Source organism: Triplophysa dalaica, chromosome 9 (genome assembly GCF_015846415.1).
Source record: "Triplophysa dalaica isolate WHDGS20190420 chromosome 9, ASM1584641v1, whole genome shotgun sequence".
Classification (NCBI taxonomy): domain Eukaryota; kingdom Metazoa; phylum Chordata; class Actinopteri; order Cypriniformes; family Nemacheilidae; genus Triplophysa; species Triplophysa dalaica.
Window position 1 is genome coordinate 20,987,048 of NC_079550.1, and position 15,335 is coordinate 21,002,382.

Genomic DNA, 15,335 nt, shown 5'->3' on the forward strand with positions numbered 1-15,335 from the left:
TGATAGTTTGTCAAAGGACTGAAAATAAATAAATAAAAGTATAATTGACTGTAGACAACTTCCTTGTTCAAATTCTTCTATGTAAGAATGCATTTGCACAACAAATTTGAGCTTTGTCAAATATTGTAGAGATCAATTGTAAACTATTTCTATTCAAACTAAGAGACAAATCCAAATTAATGTTAAAAATAGTTACTCTAAATCAAAATATTAACGGGCAGAGCATGCAACAGAAAAATAGAAGCTTCGTCACAAAATAATGAAATATATATTTAAAACATCTGTTGGTTTGCTGGATCACTTAATTTTAAGCTGTTGAACTTGTTTTCAATGTTTTTCATTAATAAAAAATATATGTTTAATGTTCGTGAATACTGCAGAAAAAGATCACAAGCGCCTAGAGTAAAGATTAATTTATTAATAAACTCTGAAGTCAGCAAACAAGTACAGGGTCCATATAATACTGTGCAATATTTCTCCCAAAATGCTGACAGGCTGTCACACCAAACAGTCCAAGAGACCAGAATGAGCGAAAGCCATTCTGTCTACAAATAGGGTGGAGTCATGAAGTCCATAAGCCTGCGGGAGAAATTATTTACCACACATCCCATCATTCACCAACATACACACACATACGTACGCACTTCAACACACAGAAATGTGTGTCTGTGAAATGAAAAACAAATTGAGCCATAAAAAAGGCTCAACCCCTATCAGGCCAGCTCTTGGTCCTATGAAAGGCATTGGTCCTACGCCTGGTGTTCCCACAGTCATATTGGATTGGTCCTGCGTTTATGGGTGTGGTCATTAGGGAGGTGAGGTAGTAGGTGTGGTCCAGGTGCCATCGTCATGGAGATGGCTCTGCCTTTGGTCGTCAGGATAAATGATCTCCTCCACAGTCACGTAGGTTCCTGCCAGGAAGCCGATAAAGCCCAGGGCAGCGATGGAGAGATCTTTGAGGAGGAGGAGAGGAGGGGGAGGTTGGCTGGGATGCGCGATGAGCTCCACCAGAGGAGGAAAGATGAGCGCCAGCGCTGAGCTGCTCACCGCACCGACCAATGAGATCACCAAGTCCAAGCGCGGTATCATGATGGCTGTTACACCTGAGAGAGAGAAATAAAATAATGCAAGTTGCTGAGGTCATCTGGGTGGTTGTCAAAATCATTTCTACCCAGTTGCTAATACTTTGTGTGTGGTTACCAGGCCATTGTAAATTCAGTTGCTAAGGTGTGGTTTATGGTTGTCAGGGCATTTCTTCGGTTGCTGTGGGGTGTTCTGGGTGGTTGCCAGTGTACAGCTATCCAGTTGTTAAGGTGTTGTGCATGGTTGTCAGGGCATTTCTATGAAGATGCCAAGTTGTGTGCTGTTGCTAGGGCATAGCTAAGCGGTTACTTAAGTATTCTGGGTGGTTGCCAGGGTACATGTATCCAGTTGCTAAGGTGATATGCGTGGTTGTCAGCTGCACTGTTGTTTAGGTTGTTGCCAGGACATTTCTCCGGTTGCTGTGGGGTGTTCTGGGTGGTTGCCAGGGTACATCTATCCAGTTGTTAAGCATGGTTGTCAGGGCATTGCTATGCAGCTGGTTGCCAAGTATTTGCTAGGGTGAACTGGTTGGTTGCTAATGTTTAAAGTGGTTTCTAGGCACTGTTATGTGGCTGCCAGGGTTATGTTATGTGAAATCAAGCCCCACCCCCAAATCAGCACAATATTCTTGTTTCTAGATACGACTAGCTTTTTTCAGAATTGCAAGTTACTTTTATCTGAATTCGCTAGGTGAAATTACAAATCTGATCTTAGCACATCCCTACTCAAATATCTGCAATACTCAAGGTATCATTTATGTTTGTAATACAAAAAATACAGAAGTCATACATCATATTAAGTCTTGGGTTGGGTTTAAATGACAAAATACCCAGCCTGATGTTTCATCCATAAAAATAGTCTCGGCTTTCCTTATCCGGGTATAAATTTAAACTGCAGTGCATGCGTGTATTGCCTGCTGTTTTAACCGGCTTAGTGTTTTTTCGGATACGTGTAGGCAGAGAACCAGTTGAAGTACTAAATCAAAAATCAATCTACATCTTTTTTGCTGACATGGAAGACAAAATGCTTGTTTTCAGCCGGAAAACAAAGTGTAAACCAATTTTAACCACATAGCTTTCAATGGAAAGACTCCAAACGCTACCCAAAGCATTTTATATGAAGCACACACGCTGATGCAGTACACATATATTTAATTCATGAGACTCAAGTGTGAAGTGTCACACACCTGCCCTCTCTTTCTTTCTAATATCATCATTCGCTCTCGTTCTCTTTTGCAGAGTGAAACCAGGATAAAACACACAATGGCTCACAATCATGCATGAATGCTTCGGCTTCTTCACGCTGTGTGCTGCTGCCACCCTCTGGATAAAAGGTTTGACAATTCAAATTAAACGTTGTGAACCGGAACTTTCAAAAACAAAATCAACTCTCATGGGAATTCAATTTTGAGAACTAAAAAAATTGGAGAGCATGTTTTATTTTGGAGAACACCGGTACCCCGAGAATGAGCCCCCTAGACTTCCATTATACGGACACAAAAGACATTTCTCAAAATACCTTCTTCTGTGTTCAACAGAAGGGTCATGGCTTAAGAGTATCATGTTAGACCTGACGTCCCACTACCCTTTACCGTAAGAAACCAGAAGTTTCTCAAAAATCTTAGACATGAGCCTCAGCATGGAGTCGCCTGATAAGCCCCATCGCGGAGCTCCGCGACAGGCCTCAATAGAGAGCTCCGCGATAGGCCTGTCTCTGCAGGACGGGCAGGTAATAACTCACAGAGTCTCAGGTAGACTGAGATAAATGACAAGACACAAAATGAGTCCCTCGACCCTTCCCAACCTCCCTCACACACAATGAAGACATACAGAGCTGCAAAAACATGAATAACACAAGACTACCACTCGGCACACACTTTCACACGAACAACACTCCTGCTAATATATCACAGTGTGTAGTAGGGTGACGGCCTTGGCCCAGGAAATGAGGGAGGAAGAAAGAAGCAAAGAGAGATAAAGAGCGTGCAGATGAGTGACAGAATGAGAGCTTCATGGTTTTAGCCACACAGAACAAACGGGACCTTCAGAGCTCATTAGCCCTTCGTTCATCAGGACTTTTATAGAACTTTTCCAAACTATTCTTCATTGCATATAACTATTAGATGGAGTTGCACTGTGGCTACAGGACACATTGTTCATTGACATACAGTAGTGGACAAAAGTAAAGGAAAATTTACATCTTTTATTTCAATATAGAAGATGAGCGTAGCTTGAACATCTTCAGTCCTTAATTTAAAAATGTTTTTACTTAATTTTTATCTTTAATTTAAACCTCAGAGCTCGTACACACCGGGACGAAAATTGCTCGAGCTTATCTCCAGCGTATTTCGAGACGTTTTTTCAACATTTATACCCAAACTATTTTCACTGGCGATGAGCCGAGTGAACATGCAACTTTACAAGTTGTGTTTCACTGCAACTTCAGCAGGTCCAGGCACAGGAACAAAAGCGCCAATCTCATTGGTCGGCGGGTCAAACCAAACAAATGAGCCTAAGGTGTTCAAAGAAATGGTCCTTTTACTCCTGTCGTTTCGAAAACTCACATTGGCACCCTTTGTTTAGACACGAGGCGTGAAACGTTGACGATAAACGCACATGATTTTAATCCCAGTGTGGACAAAGCTACCAGTCTTCAAAAATTTAAATTAAAGACTGAACTTTCTAATTTAAGATTAAAATTAAGAGGTTTTAAAACAAGTCTTAAATTGAAACTCAACTTGATTTCAAACTTCAATTTGAACCCTCAGTCTTAAGTTTCAATTGTAGATTTTAAATTCTCTGTTTAACTAAAGTTGTTACCTAGATGAGCTGTAAGAGGCTGCTACTAAGAAGAAGTGGTTTGTTTTAATGTTCTCTATTGGCCTACAGCTGTAATGTAAGAATAGATCAACCTGAAAGCTGAAATGCTAAGCTTTACATAGATACCAAATCTGAGTGGGTAATTCCTAAAGAACAGCAGCGAGTGATGTATGTAGGCGCGTTTTCGGCTATTTTTGTTTGTGATTTGGTGCATCCACTCACAAAAATAAAGTTTTGATATGTTTACGGTAGAAAATTTACAAGATATCTTCATGGAACATAATCTTTACTTTATATCGTAATGATTTTTGGCATTAAAGAACAATTGATTGATGGCTATTACTATGTCCTGTGCTTCTTAAGACTGGTTATGTGGTCCAGGGTCACATATTCCCTTCTTGAATTCTAAACATTTTCTTTAAAAAAAAGTTTTGTTTGCACTGTCTCTAGAGATTAGTAGTGAGTGAAACAAATAAAATCTTAATTGAGAATCTTAAATATATAATTTTTTTTAATGATCTGTGTTGTGTAGTTGTGCTTCAAGTGAAAACTGAAGCTCAGCTTTGAGAAGGTTTAGCAAAAAAAAAAAAGTAGAAGAGCGGGGAGAATAAAACCCACATTCCATGATACACTGTAGTTTGCCTTTTTTTCTCCAAGAATTTGTCTCCCTCAAATTTTCAGGAGACAATGCTGATAGATGATAGAGATTGTGACAGTGATATTTAGTTTAAACAAGAACCAGAATGATATAAATAGCTAGATCCATATACAGCAAGAACAATAGAGCTAGAATGATAGATGACTAGACCATATAACTGAAACAATAGCTACCGTAGCAACAGATAGATGCATAATAGATCTTCTACAATGCAATAGTCAGTGTTTCACAACATTTCAAACAAAAAACTACACACCATCACTCACTGTTCTCATTTACTCTGTGCTGCGGGCACACACAGACGATTCCAACAACCTGCTTTCTCATTCTCTTTCGATCGCTCATACCTGCATGAGCGACGGTGTTAAACAAATATGTATTTTCATATTTTAGGTCTCTGGGTGGTTTACGGTTCACTACCCAATTCAATTTATCTCAAGATAAAACGTACAACAATATAATCCAAAAGCCTTCAGGTATACAATCCATCCATCACAAGGGAATAAACTCGCCTATCTCTCTTCTCATCTCCGATGAATACTAGATAGTGGATTAGGAGGAGAACATAGACCGAGGAAGGAAGAAGTGTGTGTTTTGTGGACTCACAGGTGAGGCAGACGAGCAGGGCTCGAAGACTCAGATCAGCCGCCCGTCTCCAGGTTTTCCTGACCCGCTCGCACACGGGCGGAGACAGAATCTCAGCCGGCACGAAAAACTGCACAGCGAAACTCACAAACACACCGAACGAGTACAAGATCTTCACCAGTTGATTGGACCTGCAACACACACACATGCATACATGAACAGACGACAGTAACCACACAGAATGTGAAAATGATGAAATCCACTATTTCAACACTTCAAAGGGAAGTTTCACTCAAAGCTATGTGTACATGTAGTGCTGCCTCAAATTCTTTAAAACAAGTTTTTGTTAAAGTTATTTGGCCTTTATAGCTTTATTAGGCAGGGCACTGAAGAGAGAAACGAAAATCATATCACGTAAGAGAGGAAAAGGAGTGGACACTCGAACCTGAAGCGCACTTGTTTTCCATTTGCAGTCATGTCTTGTAACACTGCTTTACATTTCATGTCAACTACACAGATGCCGAATTAAAAATTGGCTTCAGTTTATTTGGGGCAGACTGTTCTTGGCTCGCTGGATGCCAGAGAGATTTAGGAAGAAACTTCGTTAGTAATAAAACTCCAACAAATAAATGTTTGTTCGGCTGAAGATGAACTTCTAAACAGCTGGTTTTCATTTCTAAGTAATGTAATTTAATGTTGTTCAGAGCTGTGATCTATCACAGAGATGCTCCTGACAGTCAACGCAGGTGAGAAGAGAACGCAGAGAAGATGCATCGCGCACTTCGCCACAGGATTAATATTATTTCCCGAAATTTTACTCCAAGATGGCTGGATGCGGCAATAAATAACCGCCATAAATAATGGAGCTGACGTTACACACTCAGATTTGATGGATGGGACTATGCGGTTTATTTTGGGCTTTAGCCACAATTTATTTTTAGAGGCATTAGATAGGACAGGGTATTGTGAGACTAGCAGGCAACGTGATGTGCGCTGACCCAGGACAAAGTTATATGGTATGTGTGCCGTTACCAGTCATGTGGAAGGTTAAGAGTGATGCTTCCTTTGATGTCGTCTCCAAAGCGAAGGTATCCCATCGTCGCCAGGGTCACGTACAAAACTATGATGACACCCATGCCAATATTAAGAGCTTGGGGGAAGCGTTTCGGCTCTCGCATTTGATTTTCCAAAGGAAGAACCTACACACACAAAAAGCAACAAACAAGATTCATCGATTCATCTTTAGGCTCTGATCTAAAACCTAGTGTGCTGCCTATGTAGGCGTTATTTTAAGGCAACATACTAAAATCATAATCCTAATGGATGTTTATAAAGGACATATACCTTTTATAATTATTTTGATTTAGTCAGAATCTAAGGTGGCGTTGCATGCAACGTTTTTGCAGATAACTGCATGAGCAATCCCATAATGCATCGCAGCAAGCTCAGTGAAATCTTTTTACTAGTGGTGGGCATAGATTTTTTTTTTTTAATCTAGATTAATCTAGATTAATCTTGGAATTAATTTAGATTAATCTAGATTAAAATGGCTCATTTGAATTCTGCCGAAGGCATTCAGAATATGTGTGCTACCCAAATAATGACTAAAAGTAAGTCTTTGAGAACGGGTTTCTCAAGCCAGGTGGCGCATTAGACCAGGGGCTCATCTCCTGTTTCCAAAATGCATCACAAACTGCTTGAGAAAGCTGTTCTACTATGATAATTGGTGATGAAAATTAAATTATGTTCAATAAGATGTACTTGTGTTTACTTTCGCATTAGCTAAGGGATGATTTGCGTTTAGGTGGTACTTGAGACTGGAAGAGCTCTTACAGTACATTTACATTTAGTCATTTAGCAGACGCTTTTATCCAAAGCGACTTACAAAGAGTGAGGGAGCAACAAGAGATGTGTCATACAGGAGCCATAATACATTAGATCTCAATACAAAGTTACTGGTTTCAACTAAAGCTAGACCACTACCTGTTGAGAGAAAGTGTTTTTTTTTTTAAACCAATTCCGCATTGCACAAGGTGCAAACAACCTTAGTCTTGTCGATGTTTCCATTGGGAAGCTTCTTAAAAATTAATATTCCCTGAAGCAAACCCGGCGGCTTCATAGCTGCATCCATGTTAGCACGTCACGTTTGATGCGGTAATTTCACAGTAACGTTATGTTGTGTTCAGACCAAACGGGAATGGCGTGTCAAGCGCGAGTGATTTATGTGTTAATGCAAAGAGGCAATAGACCTACTTGCGGCGCGAATCGCGCGAATGAAGCCCTGGTTATGAGATGATGAGGCGGCGCGAATGACGCAAATCACGCGAGTTAAAAAATCTTGTTCTCGCCCCGTACAGTGCAGTTAAACTGGTATACATATGCGCTAAAACATCAAGGTGAAAGTCATCATAGCTTGCGTAGTATAGACCCAGATCCCAACCCAACTTTGAGAATAGATTAACGGCAACATTTTTTTTATCGTGCACCACTACTTTTTACTCATCTAATTCAAAATATATTGATACACAAAATGACCATTTTTCTAAATACTTGTGTATATTTTGTATCCATAGCTTTTTAAGCAGTTTTAAAATCATCTGCATTTGGAGTTTCCTGTGATTTGTTTTTCTTTCTTAGTTATTTTGTCTTTAATGCCACATCATCATCAAAGATAATTTTCATGGCAAACTTAGGGCATGCTTATAGCAATATAACAAATAAAATACTAAGTAAAATAGATCAAAATCTCACCACTCCAATTCCTTCAAAAGCAAAGATGGCTGTTCCAAAGAAGAAAGGATATTTGCGCCATGTGGAGGAAAACTGCAGTTGTCTGGGATCACTCAAGTCCTACAGAAAGAAAAGATGAAAGACCTGAAATCGTTTTACCTTATAAACTACATTATAATGTAAATACTGTATATAAAAGTATTGTGTAAATGTAAACATCTAGATATTTGTATGTCCGACAAACTCAAAAGACACTAGCCTGATGTTCAGTCTGATTGGATGCGTACAGATTCACAAAGACGCTTACGTTGAGGATGTATGTGAAGATCAGGATGAGGCTGATGGCCATGCAGAGGTTAGCTATAGCGGAGAGAGCTGCCATGTTTCGCAGGTCTCTGATGAAGGTCAGGATGATGATGAATGGAAGGAGGAAGACCATATATAGCCGAAGGTCCAGCCCCGTTGTCACGGCGACAGAAGGTGGATGCGGAGAGACAACGCCGTCCTCAGAGGTATTGGAGAATAGCACCACATGCTCCATGGATGTGTTCAAACTAGCGCCTTCCATCACCTAAAAAAACACGCAAAGGATTGGCTCTCATTTTTTGAGCAGGACTCTGATTGGCTGCTGTGCTAACTGGTACTGTACTTGCCTGTTTGATGTTTTCTGCCAGGAACACGAAGTAGACGCTACAGAAACCCAGCTGGGTCAAAACCAAGAAGAAATTCACTAACTGCCTAGAATATAAAACAATGTATGAAAACTTAAGTAAAAACAGAGTAATATCTAAATGTTGAAGGGATAGTTCACCCCAAAATATAAAATTATATCATTATTTGTTCACCCTCGTGTCATTTAAAACCTAAATATGACTCTTTCTGAGAAATGTGTCAGTGGGTTTGTGTCCAAACAATGGACGTCAACGGGGTTCAGTGTTGTTTGTTTCACAACAACATTCTTAAAATTGTCTTTTTTGTTCTGTTTTTGGGTGAACAGGCATTTTAATTTAGGGTACAACCAAAGGTAACAGGCCCCAAAAGTTAGGCAGACACACTAAGGTAGACACAGGGAAAGAATGCAAAATCCCTAAACTGCAATTTACTGTTTTAGAAGAAATAAAATAGATTTGCTGCACAAAATGAGCTGACAGTAACTGCTCTAAACGCACTGGAGACTTGTAAAATATACAAATGCATCAACATAGTAACTTCAACACAATACGCCTGAATCTGAAATGTATTATTAAAGTGATATATTATTCAGTATGCAGATTAGTACTCAAACACAGGTGGAAATGAAGCAAACAATTTCTGATGAGACTTTTTAAGGATTCAGGTCATGAGATCTGTGTGGGGCAAACACACATCACTGCAGGCATCATCCCGTCTCTGTGCACTCTAATGAATATTGTGTTTGCCCCACACACACACACACACGCACACACGCGCACGCGAACACGCGCGCACACACGCGCACACACGCGCGCACACACACACGCACACACACGGGTGTCCAGAAACTTTACGATGGGAAAGCTCACCTCCCAAAATGAGCACCTTTCCTCAGGCACTGGAATGAACTCATATCCATGGCAACAGCGACTGTGTCACTATAACCGAGGGGGGGACGTTTTAACCTGTGAGAGAAACAAACAAACAAATATTGTCTAGAAGAAACAAAATAGCTGTTTTATGTAATTCCTGGGTGAAACACACTATAAACAAGATAAAAGTCTACACAAAATGACACATCTTCAGTGTCAGAACACTCCAAAAGGAAATATGATTTATAAATAAACAACGTTAAATTTAAATGAATAAAGTTTTCTTGTTTGGGTTGGGGTGAGGTTGGGTTGGTTTGGTTGAAAACCATTGTGAATATCATACCACTTAACTTTAGGAGATGTGCTTCACTGTCATGACAAAATTATCAAATACATTTTAATGATAAAATTATATTGGTATATTACATATACTTACTTACATATATTATATATATAAGAAAGAAAATCAAAAGAATATACTGTGGCTCAGTGGTTAGAGCATGGCGCTAGCAACGCCAAGGTCATGGGTTCGATCTTTAAATAAAAACAGTGATGGTCTATTGTATAACATCATTTAGACGGAGATAAGGATGTTTGTGACCGTATAGTAACAAACTTGAGGTGGACAACTCCAAACACACACACAAACACACACACAAACACACACACGCGCCTCAATATTCTCCCGTTTTCTTGCAGTCAGACCTGAGGGAGTCCTTTGAAGAAGTGTTTGAAGAAGCAACGCAGCTTTTTTAAAAAGTGTGAACGCACAGATGGATTCCCAGACGAGAGACTACCACGCTCAGAATACAAAATGTGTGTTCAAACTGAAAAAATATATATATATTTTGCTGCTACTCCGGTTTCCTCCCCTGGTCCAAAGACATGCATGGTAGGTTGATTGGCATCTCTGGAAAAATTGTCCGTAGGGTGTGAGTGCGTGAGTGAATGAGTGAGTGTGTGTGCCCTGCGATGGGTTGGCACTCCATCCAGGGTGTATCCTGCCTTGATGCCCGATGACTCCTGAGATAGGCGCAGGCTCCCCGTGACCCGAGGTAGTTCGGATAAGCGGTAGAAAATGGATGGATGGATATTTTGCTGCAAAAAACTTCTACTAGTCATACAATTAATCATAAATAAATTGCTTCCCGGACCTCCCATCTGATTTCAAATACCACACGCGGTTATAAGTCGTTTCATTCGGGAACATGCTCAAAGTCTGTCTGTGACGGTCTGTATATTTGCTCTGCTGTGTTTGAAGTGAAGGTGTGTGAAGCTGTCATCAGACGGCCAGAAGTGTTTCGAAGAGATCGACAATTTCAGTCATGTCACCTGAAACCAAGTGACACCAGCAGTGTCAAATATAGATCTCTGTTAGTCAAATTTGTCAAAAACTTTGCCAATTGAATGCCAAATAAAAATAGCAGAACTTTTTTTTGTTGTTTTTACTTCAAGAAAGTAACACAAAGTTTGTGGAACAACTTGGCAAATTGTAGAATAACTCCAACCATTGGAGGAAATGTTACCAAGCCACAACGTTCTGCACCTTCAAATGCCTCCCATCAGGGCTGTGTTTATTTAGCAAACAAAACTGAAATCTGATTGGCCGCTGCGACTGAAGAGGCCTGCTATTGGTGAAATCTTACCGCTCGCTGAGCTGATGGCTGCAGTGGACCAGGACGTGCATGCAGTGAACACACACCACACCCATCAACACCAGACTAACCGGACCAAGCTTGACAAACAGAAAGAGAGAGAGATGATGTCAAATCACCAGTGTTTTAAACACACATGATAAACATTATTATCTTTGTTAACATATGAACGGCACATAATTCAACACGTAAAAGTGTTGGTATTTGTTTGCAGTGAGCAAAGTTTGTTCTTGTCAGAGCAATAGAGGCTTATCTCTCTCTCACATGGTGAACTTTGCTTACAAATGAAGGTTTTATCAGAGCTGCTAGTTCACATAATTAAGTTCTGTCTGAATGACACGCTTAGAAACCAAATAACAATGAACATTTCCCCACACAATACAGCCTATATAAACATACACAGCAAACATTTATTTAAAGAAACTAGTCTGACCTACTTTGTTAAGAAGGATGGACAAACAACGATTCTAATAACAACAGTTGCACCTGTATACCTGTATAAACTGTAGAAATGTTTATTGTTTAAAAGTCGTCTAGTTTTCTGTTTTAGGATGTTCAGTGTGATTCTGATTTATTGTGACCATTTCAAAATTATTTACAGTTTTAATGAATTTACTATTTGTTTAGGTTAAATTATCATTTTTGTTCCATTCTGTGAACTACCGACAATGTTTCTCCCAAATTTTAAATAAAAATCTTGTTTTTTTATTTGCAGAAAATGAAAATAACAGAAAAGATGCTCTGTATTTTGTCAGACCTCATATACCACAAAGAAAAAAAAAAATTCAGCACTAAAACAATGATACGCATTTAGGAAGATTCAGTTTTCTTTTTCCTTTTTAAGATGTCAGTTTTTCACATTGCTGTTGTCTTACTTTGTCACTCGTTTTAAAGCTAAACTACAACAAAACCACAGAAGAAGCAAAGTTGGTACGCACCACTATCCCAGCATTCTTCACTGCTAGAGGAAGGCTGAGCAGCCCAGTGCCGATATTCCCCTTCAGGAGATGCAGCAGAGTTTGAGTAAATCTGAAGAACAGAATAACAAAATAAACGTTTTGATCAAATGAGATGTTTTAAATGCAGACATATGTTACGTTTGTAATCACATTCGACTAATCTGGACTGGCACTCTTACTGCACAAATCACTTATTCTGCAATAAAATTTCCCACCAGATTATTTCATCTGGTTCTGGTCCACGAATAGGACCAAAGACTGCTGATATTGCGTTTCGTGCTTCGATTCAGTAACCAGTTTCTTGTCCGAGGGTTTGGAATCTGTTCTGACAAACACAAGCGAGACTCACGTGATGCCTTGAGACTTTTGCACTTCGTCTTCATCCACGTCCTCTTCCTCACCTTCTCCCCCTTCCATCAGAGGGGTCATAACCTCCATGTCTGCTCCACATCATACATTTAAAAAAAGAATTACAGATTTAACCAATCTTTTAAAACAAATCCGTTTTTGAATCAGATTAATTCATCTAACTCAAGTATTAGAGACATCGACTGATGCTTTATTTAGTTCACAAAGAGACACCTGAACTATCTAGAATAGTCTCCAAACTGAGCCTCATGAGGACCGTGTTCGATTTATAACAAACATCTGGTTGTAATCTCAAGAAATACTGATCCACTAAATTTAATAGGACAAGCAGCATGTGAAGATTATCCAAAGCTCTTTGAAGTTTTATCTTGGGAACCGAGCATCTTACGAAAACAGTGTTTGCAACCCATTTTACTTCTGTAATTTGAATGAATATTCTAATTACTGAGCTCTGCAATTGAACGATGCTTGTGGTGCCGTCCCACAAAGAAAAAGAAAAAACATCACTCTCATGCACTTTCTCTGGATGTGTTCCACGACTCTGGAACGATCTCAATCTTGAGACAAGATCAGCAAATTCTGTAGCTGTCTTTAAGCATCGGTTAAAAACACATCTCTTCCATCAACATCTGACACATTAGTGCAGTCTTCAACTTCTATTCTACTTTCCAATCCCCCCCCAAAAAAAATCGTAGCTTCGTATACTGTAATAGGCTAATTGAGATCAGTTTAACTGCACCTATGCATTGTTGTTCTTTGTTGCACAAATTGCTTCTATTGTTGTCTAAATGTGAATGTAATTACGCATACTTCTTAACCAGAAAATGTTTTCAATTGGGGTGACTGACTACATCATGAAAAGTGTTTCTTTTTTACCTTTGGGCCCGGTAAATTGAAGTGATAATTCTCTCGTCATTTGCTCACCCTCTTGTCATTTCAAACCAGTATGACTTTCTTTCCTCTGCATAACACAAAGGAAGATATTTTGAAGAATGTTGATAACCGAGCTGCGGCGGCCATCGCCGATCCATCAACAACATTTTTCAAAATATCTTCTTTTGTGTTATGCGTAGGAAAGAAAGACATGATGACAGAATGTTCATTTATGGGTGAACTATCCCTTTAAGCCAGGAGTATGCTTTAGTTGAATTAAGATATTTATGTCGCTTTTATAAAAATGGCTTAGAATAATACATTACTGGGCTATATAATTGGGCTTGGTAACAGCAGAACAGAACATCATAAAAAGGCAACTGAATATTTGAACCGTATCAACACAAAAAAGAGAGAGAGAGAGAGAGAGAGAGAGAGAGAGCCAGAGAGCCAGAGAGCCAGAGAGCCAGAGAGCCAGAGAGAGTTTAATGTTACCTAGTTGATCAGTTGAGCCCATGTTCCGCCGCTCATCTGGAGATGTGTGTTTACAGTAGCTGGTTATATCACAGGTGTGTTGAGCTCTGATGATGTGGCACTCAATGAATCAGCTGTAGAGAGTGTGTGTGTGCGTACAACCAGACATTTATTTAAACACAACAGAGTCAACACAAGAAGAAGAGGAAACTTAAACTGTGATATCAGTTGTTGCAATATGATGCAACTTCATAAAATGAAGAAGTATGGAAGGTGGAAGTATGCAATGTATGTAGCAGCCAAACAAAACAAAATATTTGACATTCTTAGATAACAACTCTTTCCTTCCAGTTTACAGCTCAGCCCATTCTGGTTAATCTCTCTATAAACTTAAAGTCCTGTACATCCTAGAATTATACCCCATTTAAAATGGACACCTGTTGACTTCTATTACTTTAATAAATGTAAACCATTTTTAATCGGATAGTAGTCTTTAAAGACAAATTTATATTCAAACAAGAAATAAAAAAGATCTTGAAAAATGGACTGCTGTCCATGACCTTATATAATACTGTTCATATGCGACATACAAAATACTATATAATAGCAGTAACGCATGCATAACTTTAATTCTAAAGCATAAAACATTATAAAGTATACAGTATGATGATGTGGATGTGTTTACCGAAGGAGCGCATAAATCACAGCCGCTCCTCCGGTTCTCTCTCCGGTTTGATGTGCGATCATCACCGGCGGTGTTCTGGAGCAGATATCCTCTCGAAACAACCCGAGCGATAAGATGATCCGACCTTAGAATGATGACATGCCATTGGGGAAGAGCCACAGGTAAATAAAAGTGAGTCCGGGTCTGGATTTACACTGGATCACAGCAGAAAATGGTCACACACTGGGCCAACTTCACCTCCGCTTGACTGCGTATGAGAACTATGCGACGTCACCGCCTTCGTGACGCGTCGACTCTTAAAGAGACCGCTGCACTGAATCACAGCCATCGGCTTGGACTTCGTTCAACTCAAGTTTCTTGCACACAATAACTTATAGCCATACGAATCATTTTGAGTTCAAAGACATCTGCTTATTCAAGTGCATTCTTTAAGTATATCAATATCAATAGCGATGGGATAAAGCCACTACACTTAATAGCCGTTAGGGGGCAGTAGAGAATCTCATGATGTGCAGCCTGGCTTCTAAATGAAAGTTGTTAGAACAAATCAAACATGTCGTTACACCGCTAAACAAAGGTAGCTAAGCACGCTTTGATTTATAATACGCCATTTAAACGCATTTAAAATATGCTTTGACCCATAAAGGGAAATATTTTAACCCAAATTAATTTAGTCATAATTTATCCAATCTTATGTTATTCAGAACCTGTATATGACTCTTTCTTTTTGTGGAACCCAAATGTCAATGGTGTTTGGTCAAGAGCATTCTTTAAAATATATTTAGTGTTCTGGAGTAGAAAGCCGTACAGACTGTATATGACATGAGTTTGAGTAAATGATGAAGTTTTCATTTTTGAGCGTACTGTCCCTTTAAGGCATTTAAAATCTCTGCATTAAAGA

General features: G+C 39.3%; 1 protein-coding gene across 1 annotated transcript; it reads right to left on the reverse strand.

Annotated features, from left to right (window-relative positions):
- Window positions 1–398: 398 nt before the first annotated feature.
- On the reverse strand, window positions 399–14,680 carry slc36a4 (solute carrier family 36 member 4). Its single transcript, XM_056757055.1, has 12 exons — window positions 14,435–14,680; window positions 13,771–13,883; window positions 12,383–12,473; window positions 12,013–12,103; window positions 11,066–11,154; window positions 9,417–9,512; window positions 8,529–8,613; window positions 8,183–8,446; window positions 7,897–7,995; window positions 6,178–6,344; window positions 5,167–5,336; window positions 399–1,103 (listed from the first exon to the last, which is right to left on the reverse strand). Exons 2-12 carry the CDS (start codon window positions 13,790–13,792, stop codon window positions 808–810), a joined length of 1,470 nt encoding a protein of 489 aa, XP_056613033.1. The 5' UTR covers window positions 13,793–13,883; window positions 14,435–14,680; the 3' UTR covers window positions 399–807.
- Between the last annotated feature and the right edge of the window lie 655 nt (window positions 14,681–15,335).